The sequence below is a fragment of the Erithacus rubecula genome, assembly GCF_903797595.1.
Source record: "Erithacus rubecula genome assembly, chromosome: 16".
Classification (NCBI taxonomy): domain Eukaryota; kingdom Metazoa; phylum Chordata; class Aves; order Passeriformes; family Muscicapidae; genus Erithacus; species Erithacus rubecula.
Window position 1 is genome coordinate 15,729,001 of NC_136668.1, and position 22,843 is coordinate 15,751,843.

The following is a 22,843-nucleotide window of genomic DNA, read 5'->3' on the forward strand; positions in this document are numbered from 1 at the left end:
CTTGGTTCCTTCATACCTAAAAAAAATGCTTGTAGTTGAATGGTTGCCACACAGATCTGAAGTATCTTCTAGGCAGCGTTCACTGCAAATTTGAGAATTTAAAAGCCATACCTGACAAAGCCCCAGTAATACAACAGTTGGCTTCTGAACTTGCTCATGTTCAGGATCACCTACTCTCCTCCCTCAAAATCCCCCAACACTTACTCTCCCTTAGCTGCTTCTTCCCCAAAAGCCTTGGGCCCCTCAGCCCTGGTGTCAGGAGCAGAGCTGCTCTTTTCCATCTCTTTTCTTCTGTAATCTGACCTGTGCCTTCTCCCCTAATAAACCTCAAGCCTTTTTTCTTTAAGTAGACCTTCTCACAATCCAAAATCCACTGTTGAAACTCTACAGTAAGTCCAGTCCTTTTCCAAAAAGGCTTCAGCACCTGAACTAAGCAGAAATCAGATGGAAAAGACCTAAATTATTAGTTGGATATTATAGACTATTTTATATCTGCTCTGTAAAACTTGCAAGACTTAAAGAAAGCCAAAATAAAGTTGCAGTCATAGTAATTCCATATGATTACTAAAGCCTAAGAGATTTTTTTGAAAGGCAGAACCTTTCTCTGCACTCAAGCCCTCAGTGTTAACACAAGCTGACTCCCCTGAAGCATTTTATCACCAGGTCATGCAACCTTCCCAGGCTTCCAACTGGCCTGGCAATAGGCTGGGCTCATCCATGGCCTCTTACAACACCTAAGATTAGTGGCTTTCAAATTACAAGCCTGGTCAGACAGAAAAGCCCATTAGAAAAGCTGCTCCCAGGATCCTCACAGGCAAAGCCACCAGTTTGGTGGCTGCCTGTGTGGTTCAGAAGCTTCTATCAGGCTGCCTAAAAACACCCTGAGAAAAAGAAGGAGAACCAGTTCGAGAAGAAAATCAAAGCCTGAGAAGCTGTAAATAACAATAGAGAGAAAGAAGTCAGCTAATAATTGTAAGTAAGAGTCACAACCTTCAAGCCTTCCCACAACAGACTTATCACTTGGGCTGTTTACTGCAGATCTGAAAGCCTAAACTGGATGGCCTTTGATGGTTTTTTTTTTTGCTTCTAAAATACTCTTTTGCAGGTGATTCATAACAAGACAAATTCTCAAAGGGAGCCCAGTGGCAGTGTGGGAACTCTTCGTTTCCAAAACAGAAGACAGGATCACTCACCAGTTCAAAGTGTTCTTTCAAAACACTGAATCTCATCCACCTCTGAATTCCCAAACAGTTTGAGTCAAGCTCTTTGTTCACAACTTCAGCAAACCCAAATGGGAGTTGGGATACAAGTCATTCAGTGGCCAGGAGAACTCAGAGGACAAGGACTCTGAGAGTAAATATTTAGGGAAATGTTATCTTCACAGCAGCACAGCAGAGTCAAAGCTGGCAGGGACCTCTCTGGAGATCATCCCATCCAACTCCCCTGCTCTGAGCAGGTTGCTCAGGGCCAGCTCAGGTTGTTTGGAGCATCCCCAAGGACAGAGACTCCACAGCAGCCTGTTCCTGGACCCTGCCCACAGCCAGGAGCTCCTGCAGCCCAGAGAGAGCTTTCCTCTGTGTCCTGATTCACGGGCACTGAGTCAGTGCTGCCACCAAGGGATGTGACATCACCCACGTCAGCAGTGACACACAGGACTACTGACCCATCTCCCAGCATGGCTGGATGGGGCACAGCTCCCTGATCAAAGCCAGTCCTGCTCAGTGGGACAGGAAGGCTGCAGGAGGAGGGGAATGACAGGCCTGGCAGGATCAGCCTGATCAATGTTTACCAAGATCTGCCCAGCTTGCTGCACATCACTGGGTGCAATGGCATTACTCAGCTCCAGCCTGCCTCAGGAGCAGGAAGGAAGGAAAAGGGGCCCAAGGCAAGAGATGAGTATCAGCCAAAATCTGGGTATTGATACATGGGAGTGAGAGTGGATCTCTATCACTGCTTGGAACTGGAGGCTCTTGAGGGCCCCTTCCAACCCAAACCATTCCACAATCATGAATTCACACGAGCTACTCCACTGTTTGATGGGCAGAACAAGCTGTCTCAGCAACAAAGGACACCTTTCCAATGCTTAACATCCCCTGAAAAAAAAATTCCCTGCAGACAGAGAGGCCAAACAATCTTTAATTTTAGACCAGGGCTATGCAAGGACATCAAAAAGAAGTTACTTACTAATGGCCCCTGTGTAGGTTGGCTGTGTAAGGTCTTTTGGCACCTTCCTGTAGATGTCAAACCTGAAAGAGGAAAAGCACCAGCCATAAAACAGGTGGAACATTTCAATGCATTTCATGCCCCCACAGGGATGGATGATGCTGAAGTTTTTTCCATCCAGCTTTCCAACAACATTTTTTTCAGTAGGCAGGAGGATATGGGAAGGAAAAACAAAACAAAAAACCCTTTTCTTTTACAGTTATGTAACTGTGCTCTGTCTTGGCTCCCATTTCCAAAGCACTTCCCTCCACCTCCCTGTTGTGGATCTGTGCAATCTGAACTGTGAGAGCAGCCAGGCAAGAAGTCATGCTGGACAAGTTTATAGATCACTGTAAAAAAGAAAAAGATACTCTGCAGACTCCTGAATAAAGACGTGTGGCAAAAAACCCACAGTGAAACACAACCTATATTGCCCTTTGTCATTTGTATCCTGCAAAGCCAGAAATAGACAACCCCTAAGTCAGAAATCCAGGTGTTGAAACAAAAAAAAAATCCCTTGGACATTGGATACAACAACAGAAATTAACCCGACAGGTTTGTTCCTCCCCCAGCAAAATCCAGTTTAATATTAGACTGTTGTTTTGATTCAGTCATAGCTTTTAATATCCATAGGGCTCAGCTTTGCTATTTTAAACTGCCCATGGTTAAACTCTCCCTGCCCTCATGTGTTAGCTGGATTATTTCCTACCACCTTGTGTCCCTGCACGCCCAACCACAAAGCAGCTCTGACTTCACTTTTTCCATCACTCAATAAAAATCAATTAATGCATTAAAAACAACCCCCCACCCACCCACCCAAAAGAAGGAAGTGACTGGTTCTCCCTCAAAATAGACTTTTTTGGATATGGCACAAGGGGTGAGAGCTGATGCCTTTTCCAGCCCTGGAGAGGACTTCCAAACTCCCAGTCTACACTGCACAATGAAACACCCCTGTGTTTATTCTGTAGCTCCTACTACATCAAATGGTTTGCTGGGAGTTTAAAAACTAGATTATTGTTCTTTTCTTGAGTTTTCAACTGCTGAGGTAACTCTGAGGAACTGCAGGAACAGAGCAGCATTTGCCTTGCAGGAGATCAGGATACTGTGCTTCACTCAGGAGCTGAAACTGGAGGAAAGAAGGGAAGAGAGGGAATGCAGAGCAGGTAGGAAAATAATTCATCTGCCCAGCTGGAGCTCTGAATTAGCTGTGCCATCACTCAACACCCCAAGACCCCTCTGAGAGGCACCTGACAGCACTGCTGCACAGCAGCTGTGTTTTCATAACCCTTTTGCTGAACACACCAGCAATATTCCCCAACCCAACAATCCATGTATGGTTTTCCAGCTGCTCTGGGAACATCTGGAAAGTGCTGTTTGCATTCTTTCCACGTCCACCCAAGCTTCAGGATGCTGAGAGAACCCAAAGTAGCTGATGACATCATGGTCTGACAGGCAGAGGAAGCTGCTGCTCTCCCAGCCCATTAAATGCTGAAACTGGCGTCGTCTGGAAGTCACAATAATAGATCAACAGGGCTAAAAAAGCAGAGGGAGAAACAGAGACACACAGCACGTGAGCACCAGGAGCTGCTGAGTGTGAGCCAACACTCAGAAATAGGAAACTGCTCCAGGCTGGATTCAGTGAAATCTGCAGCATGTGGATACTATAAAAGGAAGTTTGTTCTCACCATCAGAAATATTTACTAGTATTGAAATGATGGCCCATCACTGCATTAAAAAAAAAAAAAAATCCAGCTTTTTAAACAACTCATTGCAAAGCTGATGTCATAGGAGGCAGAGTTCTCTCCTCTCAGATTGTCATTTCATCACATAAGTAACACCCAACACCAAAAGTTAACTTTTTCATGGCCTAAGTAAGCTTGGATTAGGCAGAGGCACTACAAAAAGTGCTCAGTTAAAGTTTTATGGATGAAAGCACAAACTTGAAGGATGACATCCAGAACCTGACCCAAGTAGAAGGGAAGAGAAGTGTATTAAAGCTTGCACAAGGATTCTGAAATGATCACAACAATCAAAAAAGACAAGTTTGGGATAAGAAGCAAACACTGCTAGCTGGATTTTGCTCAGTGATGTGTGATACAAGTAAATCCAAATGATCACCAGCCCAGAAGAAAATGCACTGGCTATGTGCAAGTCTCCTGGCAGAACAATCAATTGCTTGGAAAAGACAAGTTCTGAGCTAGGAGGGTTCAAAACCTGGAAAAGAACAACAGTCCTCAGGGTTCATTGACACAATTTCCTCAGTCTGACCCCTGTTAGTGGAAACAGCAGTGGGGTTTATTTGGGCAAGGGTGAAGCCCAAATGACATCAAAGTTTGAGGAGAATGATGGAGGTAGCAGGCCAAGACAAAGAGCCACATTCTTCACTCTATTTAATCTCCAAGTTAGAGGAAGATATGAAATGTGAAGGATTCATGACAGCTTGAACAGTGTTTTTGTGAGACACCAGAGAGATCAAATGCCAGCGGTGAGGACAGAAGCCCAAAGAAGGCTTCACTAATTACATATAATTATAAAAATAAGTAAATCAAGCAAACAAACAAATCTGTGAAGCTGACAAGAGTTGTTGTAACAGGAGACCCTAAGCCCCAAGAAAAGAGAGAATTGTGGCATCTCCTATCAGACCTAAGGGTTAAAAATCTACCTTGACAAGAAGAGCCTTTCTCCTTTTGCCACTGGCTCCTTGCCTACCTCCCAGAACTGCAAGCAATCCCAGAGAGCACTTACACTGTCCTGGGAAGAGCAAAGAATGAGATGATGTGTAATGCAGCAGGGAGGAGGCAGTGGAGCTGTGTGCATGGCAAAGGGGAACAGGTTTTACTTGCCCTCAGGTCAGACCTTCCTGCAAGCAGCAGCAGTAAAAATTCCAACAAGCCTCCAGGTTCCTGAGGCATTGGTCACTTGGAGGAGTATTTGTACCCTGGGAACAGACAGGAACCTTGTGCTCTGTTGCAAGAGCTCCTTGCTGTACTCAAAGCAGTGGAAGGCATTAGTAATGCTGCAGGGAGGCTGGATGTGCAGAGGGGCTCACAGACCCCCTGTGCCACCCTGGGCACCCACTGGAACAGCCTGGGAGTGACCAGGAGAAACCAGGGCTGCTCACAGACCCCCTGTGCCACCCTGGGCACCCACTGGAACAGCCTGGGAGTGACCAGGAGAAACCAGGGCTGCTCACAGACCCCCTGTGCCACCCTGGGCACCCACTGGAACAGCCTGGGAGTGACCAGGAAAAACCAGGGCTGCTCACAGACCCCCTGTGCCACCCTGGGCACCCACTGGCACAGCCTGGGAGTCACCATAAGTGACCAGGAGAAAGCAGGGTGTAGATTTACAGCTGCTCACAGACCCCCTGTGCCACCCTGGGCACCCACTGGCACAGCCTGGGAGTGACCAGGAGAAACCAGGGCTGGTCACAGACACCCTGTGCCACCCTGGGCACCCACTGGCACAGCCTGGGAGTGACCAGGAGAAACCAGGGCTGCTCACAGACCCCCTGTGCCACCCTGGGCACCCACTGGCACAGCCTGGGAGTGACCAGGAAAAACCAGGGCTGCTCACAGACCCCCTGTGCCACCCTGGGCACCCACTGGCACAGCCTGGGAGTCACCATAAGTGACCAGGAGAAAGCAGGGTGTAGATTTACAGCTGCTCAGTGAACTCCCTTAACCTGCAGCTCACTCTGCTTTAGGAAGGGAGGCATCACTCCACACTCCCAGGGCAGGCACATGTGCATTTTCCACTGAATGTTGTTTATATTTAGCTTTTGGCAAGTTTCTTCCTCCCCTCAGAAAGGCAGACTTGTAAGGCTAAGTTGTATCTTTGACTTGATCAATTAAGATCCTTCCAGAGTGGAAACAATAAACTTGCTGCTAGGAAAGTTCTTCCTCCAGGTCCTATGTGTTCTCAGAAAGGGAAGGCTGGGCCTTGCAATTCCAGAATATGAGGCTAAAGATAGAATTAGGCTGTCATCAGAATAACAAAAGAATTTCCTGACACATCCATAGTGTCTTTTCTTTCAATGAGGAGCAGGGTTGCAAATAAAGAAATATAAAAAGCCCTTTTGGCAATGTCAGGAACCAACATTCATAACATGAGGGAATGCCACAATACTTTTTATCAATCCAAGAGTTGAAAGGACATGATAAAAAAACTTTCTCACCTTCCTGGTGGGAATATCAGCAAACTGGTGAAACAGCATCCCAGAGATGAGCAGGGATCATTCCTGACTGGGTTCTAACAGAGAATTCACAAATCTTTGTGTGATTGTGCCAGATCTGGGGCAGAACTGCAGCTCACCTCTGGGATTCTGTTTTACCACTTAGCTGACATTCCCACCAGGAAGGTGAGAAAGTTTTTTTGCCATGTCCTTGCAACTCTTGGATTGATAAAAATGCCCAGGTGGCTCCAAACACCTTCTCACCACCATCACAGGGAAAAATATTTTCATAATATCCCACCTAACCCTGCTCTCTGCCAATGTGAAGCCATTCCCTGTGTCCTGTCTCTCCAGGCTCTTGTAAAATTCTCTCTCCATTTTTCCTGCAGCTCCTCCAGGCTCTGAGGTCACAGTTGTGTCACCCCAAAGTTTCTCCTGTGCAGGTGAACAATCCCAGCTCTCCCAGCAGAGCTGCTCCATCCCTCTGCCCATCCTGGAGCCTCCTCTGGGCTCTCCCAGCAGCTCCAGCTCCTGGTGTGCTGGGGCAGCTCTGCAGGTGGGGTCTCACCTGAGCTGGGACTGCTGCATCAGTGCCAGGGAGGGCACAGCACCCAAACACTGGTTTTTTTCAGGGTTGAAGCTTCACCTGAGCAGGGGATGAGCTCAGTCCCTCAGCAGGAGCTGCCACAGGCAGGGACACTTGAACAGCTTCAAGTTTGGACCCGAAATATTTCAGGAAATGAAGTAATAAATACATTATTTCACTGAAGATTTCCACACCTCCAAAACAGAAGAATCCTCTCTGACATCTCTGGAATCTGAAAAGAGCAACTCTGTAAGACACTGTTAAGTTCTTCATGAACAAGAAGCAAAGAATGTGAGGCAATTAAAAAAAACCAACAACTTTTGGGTAGAACTAACTAGACAATGGTTAAATTTGAATGTCCTGTAGCAAAGGGAAGCTCTGATAGGCTGTACTGGAGCTCTTGGGCTGTATTTTGGATTCTAGTTAATCAAGCAGAACTGTAACACATTCTCATGTAGCACTTGGTCACAGAATAGAATTCAGGCACTGTAAATCAGCAGCAAAAAGATTAATTTTTGTCCCTTCCCAGAAATTAATGTTCACAGACAGGGAAAAAATGGTTTTGTTCTTCAGGCAGATTATGTCTTACCCCAGAAGAAGCAAATATTTAAACATCACTCTTCTTTTTGAAGCACACTGGCTCTATTGCAGGTACTTCAGCACATCCTGGAAGTTGGAGGCTGTGATCATTCATTACAACAAATTACATTTTTGATGTCAAAGATGATTAAAAAAAACCAACAAAACCAATCAGTGTCCAGGCTGACACTGACTTGTGGCTGGTCTGTGGTGGTGTCAATACACCATTGTCACCTGGGCTCAGCAGAAAGGGTCCATGGCTGTGATTCACCACAAGAATGTGGGTGTTGAAACAACATTTGACTCTCCACCTCCCATGTTCATCAACTTAGAGAAGTTGACATCTATTTTTCAGCAGATACCACATTTGGAGCTGAGGTCACTAATTCCTGGTGACATTACTCACTCTCAGTGTGGAGTGAACAACTACCTTAATTTTATTACACATCAGTAGCTTTGAGATCTCTTTGAATAAATGAGACAGGCTGGTGCTGCTGAACCAATTTGTTTCACTAATAAAAAACCTGAAGTGTCTTGCAGGCACAACACATTTTCCAGCAGAAACAGAATTTACCTATGAATTTAATCCAACACCTGGCAATTCTACAGCAGAAGTGACTAAACTACACAAAAGGGGGAATTATCAAATTCAGAGAGAAAAAGTCAACTTTGAGGGTGTGGAGTCTCCCTCACTGGGGATATCCCAGAAGTGTCTGGATATAAAAGGTTGGACCAGTGACCCACTGTGGTTCCTTCCACCCTGACCCATCCTGGGACTCTCAGATCCTGAAAAAAGGGATTTAGGGTCAGTAGAAATGCCATCCCTGATTGTCTCCTTCTTGGTAAGAAACATGACTAAGAAAGAGATGGGCTGCAGGTTGAGAAAGGCAAGACAACCAAGACACAAAGACACAGGGTGGAAATAAAGAATAACCTTTAATAAAGAAAAATGAAGAAAAATAAATAAAAATCTTTGCAGGCTGAGGTGGTTTCCTGGATCAACAAAACCCTCACTCAAGGGGCTCCAGTTGAAAAGACAGCACAAAGAAGCAAAGAAACAACAATCCCTCTCTTCAGCCCTTTGGTGGGAGGCTGATTTGGGCCACCCCACTCAGGTTTCTGTGGAGATCCCTCTTCTCACACAGAATTTATGTGTCTGCAGTGCAATGACTTCACTCCCAAGGCAGCTGCCTAAGGCAGAAGCAAGAATAAGTCTGTTTTTTTACATCTCCTTTGAAATCATGGCCACACCAAAAACACACTAATATTTTGCTCTAAACCTTGCACAGCAGCTAAAACTGCATTTTTAGGCAGAGACTAAATTGGTCTTTGAGGAATTATTTCATGCCAGAACTGGGAATAAATACAAGCAGGTTAAAGCAGCTACCAAACCTTGTTTACCCTTCTTGTTTGCTGGTAATGCCCCTCCCCATTCATCTGCCAGGAGCTGCAAACTGGAGATAAATTCTAGTGGAATATCTAGAATATTTCTGCTGCTGGTTTTCCCCATTTGTCCAGTCCTCCTTGCAAAGGGGATCAGAGTGTGGCTGCAAACCTCAAATCCCAAGAAGGCATGAGGTCATTATTTCTCCAATTCCTGACTAAACAAAGAGCTTGCCTGTTCTTTACAAAGTCCACTCATGACATACTCACCAGTAAACCAGTTACAAATGGAAGAGAGAATTTCTCCTGTTACACATTGTACTTGTCATGTTCAAGAAATGACACACAGGCAGCCCATGCAGACATTAAGTTTTAAAAAAACTCAGTCTTGGGGAAAAAAAAAAAATAGGTGCTTTTTGTCAAAAGAAGATAAAGTACTTTTTTTGTAACTCAGGTTTTTCTCCTTCAGCAAAACTGCTGCACTGTGCATTTCTGGGAACATTCATTCAAAACAACAATCCCAGATGGCTTTTGATGAAAACAACATCAAAAAAACTCCAGCACAGTGAAAGATACACAGAGGGCAAGGCAGGTGCCAAACACAGTCAAGCCCATGCCAGCATCCATTTGGTTTTTGATAAGAGTCACTTTGAGGCAGGTCTGTCTGATAACAGACTTGAAGAAAACCCACTGCCTCTTCTTTGAGAGCATCTGTCATTTAGACATCCTAAAGAAATTCATTTTTAGGCAACATCCCTCAGAATTACACAAGCCTCTCTAATTACTTCACATAGATATCAGTGATCCAGCCAACTACAATTTCTATTTGAGTGCTTTAAAGAGAGGAATCATCCTCAGCTCTGGGGATGAGTTTTCCCTGGAGACAAAGACATAACCTTGGGATTTGTCACTCTGTTCTTCCTCTTAACCATTTCCTACCTGCCTCCCTGAACCTTTTTGTTGTTTTACTGCATGCAGAGAGCAGAGATGGTTCTGTGCCCTTTATTTGGGTTGCCCACAGAACCTACAGATCTGGTGCAGGGACACCCAGCACTTCCCACAAAGTTTGTATAACTGGGTCCATTTTGAAGTTTGATTTCATGACAGAAGAGCTGCAGTGGCAATTCAGGAAACCAAAGGCAGGTGTGAAGCAAGAAGAGAATGAGCAACCTCAGCCCCACTTCAGGAAACACATCTGAGTGCACATGAAATGAGCTGGAACAAGAGCTCTGAACAGCCTCCCCCCATCCCACCTCACAGCTTTGTTTCCTCATATTCCTGCTGCTCCCACCTCTGGAAAACCTTTTCCTAGAGAAAGAGTTTATGGATCATGATTCATTCAGTAGCTGCTACTATTAAGGCTCTTAGCAGAGACACCAATTACAGCTGAGAATCCACTTTGCATAAAACACTTCATCATTTTTTAGGAGGGCACGGGAAGCAGAGAGAAACTTAGTCATGGTAAATATAACTTGGATTAAGTCCATCTGACATTCAAAGATGACTGTGCACAAACAGACTCCATTTTCTCTCTCCAGGAACACTTCAGAGGAGGTTGGTGTGAGAAAGGGGAGATTAGACTTTAACCACCCTGTCTCACAAGCTTCCCTTCCCCAAATTGATGCAGCTTGGAGGAGAAGGGGAGGAAAAAACCCAAGGCATATTGGTTATTTTCCATGTGAATTCAAGGTATGAAAAGGAAGTTCTGCTGCTGTCAGAGCAGCATCACTCAGGCTGGAAACGCCCTGGCTTTAATCCCCAGTGGTATTTCTAGAGAAACCTCCCCAGCAGAGGCATGTTGCTGTGACAGGGACACTTCTGTCTGTCTGCTCTGCTGACTTCTCAGGCAGCTCCTCTGGTCATCTCAGCAAAGCTTCAGAATTAGAGATGCCCAAGAGAAAACCTGGCATGGTGGGATCTGTGATCAGCCACAACAGGGATGGCACAGCCAGCACTCTCCCCAGCATCCAACACAGAAATAAATGAAGGAAATAAATGGTTTAATGAAGTAAATCAGATTCTCAGGCTGCAGCTTCTACATCAGGAATGGATGCTTCTGGAGCAGATACAGCAGAGGCTGTGGAGCTGAGGAAGGATTGTGGACCTGGAGCATCTCAGGAAAGGATGAACACAGTCCAGACCAGCCTGGACACTCTGCCCTTAGCTCTGGGGTGGAGCAGGGAGGTGGCACCAGTGACCCTCTGTGGTCCCTTCCAGCCTGACCAATCCTGTGAAACTGCTGCCCCCAGAATTGATCTCTTGAGACAGATTAAAAAAAAAAAAATGGGGCTAGGAAAAAAAAAAATGGCATAGAGAATACTGCAGGGTTACTGAAAAAAAAAATAGATTTTAAATAAAAAATCCAATCACTTAGCTAAGAGCTTCCAAGTTGTTTAACAGGCAGTGACTCCTCCTCTGTTCCCTTGGGTCACTGCTCCCAAACAATGACTTGGGGACAATTCATCCCAGCTTTGTCACCAGAGCTGCTGGACACCAGGAGCCCAAGCACACCAGGTGAGGAGCACAAGCCATCAGGTGGCTTTTAACCTCTTCAGGGGCCATTCAGCTCCAAATAAAACCAAGCAGGCTTAGTGACAGTCTCACTCCACCAAAGGCAGGCAGGTACTTCTATCAGAACACACTTTTCTGCCTTCATTCCCTCCTACAAAGCACATCAGACACTCGTGGTAAGATCTTGAAAAGCAAAGCTGTTACTTCTGTAAAATGGATAAATCTAAAGCCACCAATTTAGCTTTCAATGTGACAGCTCAAGCTGAGGGAAATACAGAGGCAGAACAAACAGCACAGCTGTGTCAGGTTTGCACACACGGCGCTACTTTGATTAGTAAAACACCATCTACTTAAAAAAATACAAATAAAATCCCAGATGCCTGTCTGAAGTAGTTGGGGGGAGTTTTACTACTCACAGTTGTTGAAACTATCCCTAGAACTCCAGGATCAGAGATAAGAATATTAACCTCTTTACTTGTTAAATTACTCTAATTCAGCAGTGTAACAGCTGGGGTGTGCAGAGATGGCCTCAGTTACCCCATCCCATGTGCCTAAGGACAGAATATGTAAAATAAAACAGTAAAGATGGCCCTGGAGAACAGCTGGGATCTGAAACACAGATAAGGCAGGAGCAGGACACATCTCCCCTCTGCTCAGTGACCCTGAGAGGGGCTGGGCATCACCAGACTGCTGCTGAGGAGAGGAATAAAAAGGAGGCAGGGCAAGGGACACAGGCTGCTCAGCAATGCCCTGAGCTGCATTATGTCCCCCAGGTGCTTGAGAGCTGCTACAGAAAAATATAAAAAAAATAGTCAGACCTGGTCTGACCAGCATTTTGGAGCAAATGAACTAGGAAAGAATGGGCTTTAATTGGGGGAAGCATCAAGAAAATTCTGGCCTTTAAAAGCAAAGCTTCTCTTACTTGACACTAAAAAAGTGGTGAGTTCTAATGCTCTCTGTATTTTTAATTCCTGTGGTCTTTGCTGTACCTGTCCAACTTTGATCCCCAAACCTATAAAAAAAAAAAGAATTTCTACACATAGTAAATTAATTCTAAAATTTGAAGAAGCAGAGCTGCCTTATTCTTACACCTTACTCTACAAGAAAGTGTTAATTTTTCTATTTTCATTGAGACATATTAGTTCAAGATTTAATTCTGTGTTATTCTTCCCACCCAAAGATAAATGCATGTTCTGACAACTCTGCAAGAACACTTAGCTCCTCCAACCCAGCACAGACAATAAAATCAATCACTCTCCTCCCAACCCAACCAAGTAGGTGAAATCTGCTTAAATGAATGGGAAAACAATGGTAGGAAGTCAGCAGCAGGGACAAAAAATAGGAACTACCTACTTTTAAGCCCTTCATTCTGCTAATTCTTTGTTTAGATGACATTTCTATGTTTCCTGTCTGCTGGCAGATGAGAACATGATGTGCAGAGAGCAGCTCAGGACAGCTGTGGAGAGCCAGGCTGAGATCCCAGGGATGGGATGAGCACTGGGATCCAACAGACCCGAGTCTGTTGTGACTCACTGTGCAATTCCTGTTCCACTCAATTAAACCTTTCTTCTCCAGCCTGTTCATTCTGCACAGCAGCACCTGGCAACATCTGCCCACCTTTCCCTCCAGCACGTGGGAACAGATGGGAAAACTGCAAATATCTGGAGCTAAACTAGCAAAGCTCCAAGTTCTACCTGAAGGAATGGTTGGGGGGATTTTAGGCTGGATATTAGGAAAAGGTTCTTTCCCCAGAGGGTTGTGGGGCACTGACCAGGGCTGTCCAGGAGAGTTTGGAATGCACAGATGGGATTGTTGGGGTGTCTGTGTCCAGGAGATGGATCAATGACCTCTGTGGGTCCCTTCCAGCTCAGAACATTTTGTGATTCTCTGATTCTTTGAAGGTCTGTACAAGGAAAGCAGCAGGAAAGTGGCTTTAGGAAAACAAACTGGATGTGCTGTAAAAAAAGCAGAGCTTGGTTCAGTGCCTGGAGAGCAGTTTGTGACCAGTCTTGCTGGTTTTGTGAATTGGGACACAAACTTTGAAACATGTGCAAAGTAAGATAAGCGACCCTGCTAATCGCAGTTTCACACAGAAAATAAACACGGAATACAAAAACACAGCAAATAAACACTGAATACACAAACAGCAAAGCCTGGCCCTGAGTGAGAGCTGGAGATGCAAACACACATCCAAAGCCGATACTTGTAAATCCCAAGCAGTCATTAACACGTTTTGGAAGATGAACACAGCAGATAACACAAGAATCATTAAGCAATAGCCAGTCCTCATTTACACACAATGGGACACGAACAAAAACTCTGCAGAACCTCAGCTGCACAATTACATCGGCAACTGTTCCATCCTCAACTCCTCTGAGCAAGCTCTGATAGGAGAAGGACCTCCAGGGAGGTGGAGGGGCTGATGGAATTTTAAACCAGTTTATCAATTTTTCAAATGCTGGATGAGTGACTTCTCACTCACATCACACACAGTTTTCAAAGCAAACAGGATTTTTTTTTCTGACCTGCTGACTCTCCACACTTACAAACCCAGGAGTGAAATGCAGGAATAGGTTTCCTTGCCAGCCAGCTCCTCCCTCTTAATTCTAGTTCCAAGAACATAATGAAACTAACAGAGGAAGTGTCTGAAACAAGGAGGAGTCCTGAGAACAAGAAAACAAGGTTAGGCCAGGACTGTCATTAATTATATAATCCAGCCTTTGGGTAAGTGGACATTTAGGGAAAGGGGCTGAGAGAACCTGGGAGGCACCAGCCTGAGCACATTATGTCATCTGGCCTGCTGGGTACTTAGCAGGTACAGGATCTGCATAGGGACAGAAAAACAAACCCATTTATTTCTAGGACAAAACACTTTCAATCCGCACAGCAGCTGCTAAAAAAAAAAAAAAATTAAAAAAAAAAAAAAAGGCATGAAAATTCATACATTCTGCTCCCACTTAGATTGATTCCTTTCCAAGGAGCCAGTTCTCTTTTTTCCTCCTTTCTGCCTGCTCTGTGGCTCTATTGTGCTGTCCTGCAGAACACCTTTTTGTCAACCATGTGCCAAATTTTGTGGTTTTATTCTTCCAGTGCATATCAAGCTTGTTCTCTCAGGAGTACATGTAGCAATTTTATTGCTGCAATATGCCAAAAGTGCAACTATTTTAGGTGACACTGAAGGATGGAAGACAGGAAGCAGTACATCACTTTTCTTTTTCCTTCAAAATAAAATGTGAGGCTCAAACACATTCCAAAGGCAATTAGGAGGAGGAGGAGGAAAATATAATCTCAAATACTCAAAGGTGGAGTCTTGCCAGCAAGCATTTTATTTCCTTTTAGGCAGTGAAGCAGGTGTCAAGATGAAGGATGGAAGAGAAATGCATTTTTAATAAAGCAAGCAAATTACATTCTGCTTCATCAAAACAGGAGAAAAGTGTCACGAAGAAAAAATGTTCAAGTAAGGGGACTGGTATTTAAAGGGATCCAGCCCTTTGCTGGACTGTAAGAGCCATTGGACACTGTGGGAGCAGCATTTTCTGGAGAGCAGAGAGAATGGGGAAGAGCATTAAACATATGTGGCTGCCCCCCAAACAAAGCAGATTGTTCAGATATTTGAATGCCATAATCTGACTGTAACCCTTCCTGGAGCAGAGCCTTCAGCTCCTCAGAGATTCTTGTTCCTGCAGCTCCCCAGCACATCCCATCCTTTGTGATCCCCCTGGTCCTGAGCATTTCTCCTTCTCCCAATGGGACAGCTCAGGCTTCTCAAGCTCCTGCCACATTCCCTTCCCACAAACAAACAGAATCTGCAGCAAAATTCAAAGCTGGACTGTGATTTCCAAGGATTTATCTACTCACAACCATAGAGAGCTATTGGAAAAAAGAGCTGTACCACAGTTTTGCCCACAGCTTCCAGGAATCACAAAACACTAAGGCTCTGCTGCTGCCCTGCACTGCTGAACACCTTGAAATAAGATCAACATGAACTATTTCAGCATCAGAAATGTGCAGGTTGTATTTGGGGAAGCTGCTCTCTGGTTTAAGTCCCAGCTGTGGTTGCTCAGCACAAAAATCAGAGATTGGTACAAAAGAGCAGGAAGAAATATAATATCCAAGGAATTAAAAAAAATAAAAAACAAACAAAAAGGGGAGAGAGGGATACTTGAAAAAAAAACTTCATATTCATAAGCTTCCCTCAAAAGCACACAGGCCAATCCATTCCTATTGCAGATTGAGATTTCTCCATATTAGTAACAGAAACTCCTATCCCATACAAGGATTTAAAATATATTGTACTTTTCCAGAATCTCAGGAACTCTGCAGTGACCAGCTCAGATTCTCCTATTTCAATTCCAACCCAAGAAGACAAGAATTTCTGTACAAGCTTCTACAACTCAGTCCTGTTTTTAATTTGCATGTGTTACCCACAAGCAAACACAACTCCTCTGCATCACCTGGCTTCCAAGTCAAGCTCCTGGTTTGACACAATTTCCAAGAATTATTTGTATGGATGCCCACTAAAAAAAATATAACTAATACAGATTCAAGAGCTGCAATTTGCATCTTTACTACTGGTTTTTGGTATATAGATATAATGCTATAATACAGCAGCCAGATTCAAATTTCAGAGCAGTTGGATCACATTTCATTTAGAGTGACACAAAATCTAATCAAGGCTTGAAGACTTTACCTTTATCAGAAAACAAAGTCACATTTACATGACTGATGTTTTATGGGGCACACAGTGTTCTATGCAGAGGGACAATTTGGAAGCAGGTATCTGCTCTAGGTTTTAATTGTTCAATAAACACTAAGGAATCATGACCTCCTGAAATCCTGTCAGCAGCAAAATACAGGTCTGCACATTTTAACACAGCATTTTAAAGGCTCTTGTGTTACATGCCAATCTTTCTGGCTTCTCTGAATTAAACTAAATACATCTCATTTGGAAACATCCTTCAAAAAAAAAACCAAACATGAAAGCAAACACCCAGACACACACAATTCCAACAGTGAGTTGCACTGGCCAACTACATCTTGTGTGTGTGTGTTTGCCATGATTATTACTGAAACACTCAGACATTTCAGTATAAAGAAGATTTACTACTAAAATACTCAGGCATTTCAGCATAAGGAAGCTGATTGTAGATTGTGGCAAGGCTGTGGTTAATTTTTTGGCAGAGCAAGTTTTCCATTTCGAGAGCAGCTGGCTCTGCACAGGAATACCTAGACATCACTTCAGGGCTTGTGCTTGGACAGAAGACAAGAAAAACAGATGATTCTCCACATCTTTGTTCAGTGCAAGACTATTCTTTCCTCACCACCTCCACCATTTGAACTAAAAAATACACCAGCACACTTGAAAATACAAGCTCAACAAGGTGCCCAGCTGCCAGTCCAGGCTGGTGCCATTGCCTCAGCTCTGTTTACAGTGTGATTCAGTCATTTTCACAGCAATGAACTATGATGGCATGAAGGAAACATCTGTGTCACCAAGGACTGAACAAAGGAGGACAGTTAAAGTTCAGAAGGAACAATGCAAAATTCTCCTACAAAGCCAGACCTTAATATTTCCCTACTTACTCAGGAAAAAAAAAAAAAAATCTCCACTCTGATGATATTTTGAGAGAAATGATGCACTGGGGAGACTTAGAAATATTTACACACATGCACACCATGTATAATCAGTTATTTGGGGCACAAACATCAATAGAGTCTGTAGAGCTCTGCCTGCCCATCTGACTGCTGTGACTGCAGAATAATTTCTCAGGTGCCCTCAAAGGGCCATTGTTGAGCCAAAGTTACTGATGGCACTGCCTGGCACCCAAAGGCACGCTGCTCATACTGGAAGGGTTGTTTACCAGGGGCATTGCACAATGGCAACTGGAACAGGCTCCCAGACGTGGCTGCAGGTGGGGATGGAAATGCAGTGACTGCTGAAATGAGCTCAGTTTGTCAGAGCGTGGGGCTAAAAATGCCAAGTTTCTGAGGTTGGACTCAATCCTTGTGGGTTTCTGCCAGCAGAGAGTATTCTGTGATTCTGTAAATCTGTAACTACCCAAATCAGAGCTCTGTTGCAGCCCCTAGACATTAATTTAGGAAGTGATGGCTACCAGCTCAATCACATACAGGAATTAATATTTTGGACAAAATCATTGCAACCTTGCTGCTGTTAGCAAAGGGAGTATGTCTGGGTTTAAATTAGAGCTAAGAGTTGTGATGGGGAATAGAGAGCAGACAGACTGATGCTCACACTTGTGACCTGGCACAGTTGTGAAATCGATTCCTGACCACATTAATGAGCACAAACCAGATTTTAGGTGACTTTGAGTCTATGGAGAAAAATCTTTTACAAACTAATCACTCCTCAGACACCTTCTCATTCACTTGTGAGCTTAAGGCAAATAAATTGATTTTAGTCTCCAGGCTTCAGAAAAAAAAGGAATAAAACTGTCTTTCATGGTCCCCCCATTTTTCTTTGGGTCAGGAATTGATTTCCCAACTGTGTCAGGTCACATGTCTGAGCATCAGTTTATCTATTCACCATCACAACTCTTAGGTCTCATTTAAACTCACACATACTCCATTTGCTAAGAGCAGGAAGGTTGGAGTGTGTCTCTGGTTAAGACTGAAAAATCTGATTTAAAAAAAAAAAACCTTCAGGAACTAAAGCAAAGACCTGCCTCTGTCCCAAAACAATAAAAATGATCCATAGGTCTGAATCAGCACACCCACACTGAAATATCATTTATCACAGACATGCCAAAGAACAGCTGACAGTGGGGGCCTGTCATACTGTGCAGATGGAATAAGAGTTTTTTGCTCTTCCACTCTAGAACAGCATTTAATCTAAATCCTTTCTAAGCCTGGCTCCTTTCCCATGACCTCTAAAATCCGGGTACAGCACATTGTTACTTCATACAGGTTATCACACTGTGAAAAAAAAACAACCAAACCCCAAAACCAAACAAGGAACAATTAAAAAACCCGACTGAAAACATCACAATGATTAACAGTGGGAAATAAATTCTGAATTTCTCAGTTACACATAAAAATAAGGAGTCACAGGTATTTGCCCCTCTATGCCAAACACCTGGTCAGGGCACACCTGTGAATTACCCAGAATTAGAACAAAAACTTGATTTCAGAGTGGTCTATTTTAGTTTTTCTCAGTGTAACCAACTAAAGTGACCAGGATGGTTCATTAGTTTCAGTCTTTACAAACCCACCAGTAACTCTTCCATGCAAACAAGCAGGTGCAAAGAAAATCCACCAGAGCCAAGAGAACTTGCAGCAATTCTTCTCTCCACCCTCCCTCCATTGCAAAGGAGTCACTTCATTTTTACCTCTGTAATTCTCATTTTTATGGGTGTCCTTCTCAACCCCTGAGCAGTTGGGAACCCTTCTGGCTGGCTCCCAACCACCACTCAAGATGACCCAGGCTTAGAGTTTAATCTAATTATGATTTGAACCACCCTCAGAGGCTGCAAGTGTGCAGGTGACACCAGATCTTAAATGCTCCAAGGGGAAATACCCTCTGAGCTCCAGTGAGAGAACCCAAAATCCCCAATCAAACATGTACAAAGCTGCTTTGCTGACACAAGTCCTAAAAACCAAGAGATGGGCAAGAAGGGAAAAAAAAATCTGTCTCTTTTTTTCAGCCAAATGGGTGTTAAAAAAGAGGAAAGAACCAGGCCTTCTGGAAATACAAAGTGATTTAGTAGTTCTGTAGGAGGGCTGGTGCCTTGTGACAGGCACTGAACAGACCTGTACTGAAGGATCCAATCTGGAAGCTGAAAACTTGGTCCTGTACCAACATCACAGCAGGACTGGGGGGATTAGTCTGAATGAAATGCTTTGAAAAATGAAAAGCATTGGGTAAACACTGTGTATTATTAAAACCCTAAAGATACTCGAGACAGAAGAATTATTATTCATGTGAAATTGCTGTGAAAATATTGGTTTATTTATTAATTAAATGCAGTTTGTATTAGGAAAGGGAGCCACCGATTAAGCCAAGAAAACAGAAGTCCTACAGGAAAAAAAAAATTACAAAAAAGTACAGGTAATAAACCAAGCTACTTCCACATCAGATTGACTGATGGAGACAAATGCCAAGAAAGATTTTTAAGCAATTTTGGTTCTTCAGTCTACCTAAGTTTAGAGCAAAGAAATTAAGTAAAGTAAATTATTTGGAATTAAATGGAAGTAATTTATTTCTTTGACTTTTAGTTGGTGAAGAACAGAAACATTTTTGGTCCTGGGTTGTTTCAATTACTTGTCATTTGTGTCTCCATCATTTCCAGATAAGATTTGGGGAATCTATTCCTCTTAGAGCTGCTTTGTGTGGAAACACAGCTCAAAGCCTAAACTTCCATCTGGTCTGCAATGCTCCTCTCTACACCTGGTGCCAGCTGTCACCATCCTGCCACCCTAAAATACCAAAAATAAAGCTCTAAGAAAGGGGAGGATATAAAAACAAAACCTTGCCTTCCCAAATGTCCTTGGCAGAGCAGCTAAGGACAGAATTCCTTCAGATACACCATGAAATGTGTGGCCTCCAGAATGGAATTTCCACATGGAATTTTGGATTCCAGAAGAGAAGCAGGGGCATTTCTAAAAGTTTCTTAACAATCCAACCCTCTAGTCATACACAGGCATGTAAAAGACAGGGAACCAAGAACATCCAGCTGAAACCTCTGAGAGAAAAACCTTGACATTTACACGGTGAAAATGTCATTTCTTCATTCAGAAATTTACTCAAGGTGGTGACCTTATTTCTCCAAGAGCCTTGTATTGCATGTTCTAGAGTTGTCAGGAAGTACCTGTGCATTGTTTTTTTTTTTCTCATGTGCATCATACCTTACCTCTACAATAGTAAAATTTTCCAGCCTCAGCAGATTTTGTTCCACTGCCTGCACTATGAAAAAAACCCACAACAGCTAAAAAGGGCTCTAACCTTTACAAACCTTTTGGCCCTGAACTCTGTTCATGCTTCTAAAACAGGAAAGTGGTTTTTGCACGTGACAATAGCTCCTCTGTACTTTAAATATGAGATTCCTGTTATCAATGGCAGCTCTTGAAAAATTCATCCTTGCAGAAAAGCTGAAGTTCAGTGAGCTTATGTTATTTGAGGAAGAGCTTTGAAGTGTCTATTTCTAATCCTCCACTCTGAATGACAAAGGAGTTATTTGCAACTGTGAATCTTTAAAATGCAGATCTGAACTGATGTGTCTGTTTTTGTAACTCATTAACACAAACCCTGCAATTCAGCTTTTACTGAACATCTTTGTTCCATTCCAAAGTGAAGCACTAGTGCTGTCTCTAAAGATGATTATGCTCTTGGTGAGCCAATGTTTCCACATGCCCATTGTGAGACCCAACAGAAATTACATTTTCAAAGACATCAGAAATAACATTTTCTTTATCTCCTATTACAAAGTGACAGCCACAGCCCAAGATCTCTTATTGTTCACATATTTTACGAGTCTGAAAATGGATGGCAATAGGATTCACAGCTGGCAGAATGTCTCCAAAGAAGAATTTTTCTATCAAATTTTACACAAAAGCAGAAACGAGGGCCCTGGATCCCACATGATCCAGCAGATGCTGTTTCCAGCTTCAGCAAGTTTTCATTCAGAAGCAACTGCCTCCATGTTCAACAATGCCCCATGGATCACACAGGATCCTGTTAGCCTGTATAAATGAGAGGCCTGGTTTAGAATTACAGTCAAAATATAATGCACAACTTTTTGTTTGGGAGATTTAAAGCACTGCACTATCAAGGGGGTGCATATGTAGGGGTCATGATGATCCTGCATGGAAAGGACAGCAGTTAACTGCATATTTCCCAAAATGTGTGTGGTTTTTATTGTAATATTTATGTTGTAGTAAAATCTGGATTAGAAATGTTCATCTTTCCTTTGGCATCTCTGAACTTGGAAAGGTGCAAATAATTGCTTCAAGAATAGCTCAAAAAAAAAAGAAAATGAATCCACAGTTGCTCTTTTGGCTCCAGTGAAGTCAGAGGGGTCTTTTTCACTTCTGCTTTGGTACCTGACACAGCCAGGGGATGCAGGAGCTGCACAGAAAGGTCAAATCCTACAACTTGCAGCTGCTCAAAATGGCAAAGCCAAGGGTGGAGGTGTTGATGTTGGTTCCCAACCATGAGACACGTGGCACAGCTCTGGCCCCGCTGCAAAGTGACCCCTTAAAGATGCTCTGGGAGCTCCACCCTAAACAGAGCCCCCCTAAAGCCACTGTGGGAGCCCCACTGTAAGGAATGACCCTCAAAAACTGCAGTGAACCCCACTGTAAGGAATGACCCTTAAAAACTGCAGTGAACCCCACTGTAAGGAATGACCCTTAAAAACTGCAGTGAACCCCACTGTAAGGAATGACCCTCAAAAACTGCAGTGAACCCCACTGTAAGGAATGATGCTCTAAAGCTTATTTGAACCCCACTGTAAGGAATGATGCCCTAAAGCTTATTTGAACCCCACTGTAAGGAATGATGCCCTAAAGCTGCAGTAAACCCCACTGTAAGGAATAATGCTCTAAAGCTGCCATGGGAGCTGCACCATGACCTTCTAAAGGTGCTGCAGAAGCTCCACCACAAAAAGTGACCCCCTCCCAAAGAATGAGACCCCAGACACCTGCGGGAGGAGCAGCAGCCCAGCACCTCCACCCCAACACCTGCATCCATCACCCCAAAACTCCCGCTGCTCCCTCCATCCTGCAAAAAGCGCACACACCCCCTTGGGCTGGCTAGAAGCGCATTGTGGAGCTGGGCACCTTTCCCTGTGCACACCCCATCCATCCATCCATCCATCCATCCATCCATCCATCCATCCATCCATCATCCATCCATCCATCCATCCATCCATCCATCATCCATCCATCCATCCATCCATCCATCCATCATCCATCCATCCATCCATCCATCCATCCATCCATCCATCCATCCATCCATCCATCATCCATCCATCCATCCATCATCCATCCATCCATCCATCCATCCATCCATCCATCCATCCATCATCCATCCATCCATCCATCCATCCATCCATCCATCCATCCATCCATCCATCCATCCATCCATCCATCCACCCGCCCATCCCACGCGCACCCGCGGGCTTGGGCAGCGGCTCGGGCCGGCGCTGCCGCCGCTCCCCGCGGGGCGGGCGGGCTGTGTCGCGACTCTCGGCGACACTCACCTCCTGAAGTCAAAGGGCATGGTGCTGGCGGCGGTGAGGGCGGGCGGGCTGCGGGCGCCCCCGGCCCCGGCTGTGGCCTCGCTGCCGGCGGCTGCAGGGCCAGGAAGTGACGGCCCGGCCGCGGCCCCGGCGCCGCGCAGCCCCAGCCCATTGGGCGGCCGGGCCGGCCGGGGCTTCCGCCGCCGGGTTACG

The 22,843-nt window shown here is 44.3% G+C and overlaps 1 protein-coding gene across 1 annotated transcript in view; it reads right to left on the reverse strand.

The window, feature by feature from the left end:
* The window catches only part of ERGIC1 (endoplasmic reticulum-golgi intermediate compartment 1), a 56,971-nt gene extending 34,145 nt beyond the window's left edge, over positions 1-22,826 (reverse strand). Inside the window, exons 1-2 of the mRNA XM_079320005.1 lie at positions 22,652-22,826; positions 2,185-2,246 (exon numbers count right to left, since the gene is read on the reverse strand). Of these exons, the coding sequence (XP_079176131.1) occupies positions 2,185-2,246; positions 22,652-22,671 (82 nt within the window). The 5' untranslated portion in view covers positions 22,672-22,826. The remainder of the gene's footprint in view (positions 1-2,184; positions 2,247-22,651) is intronic.
* Positions 22,827-22,843: the final 17 nt, after the last annotated feature.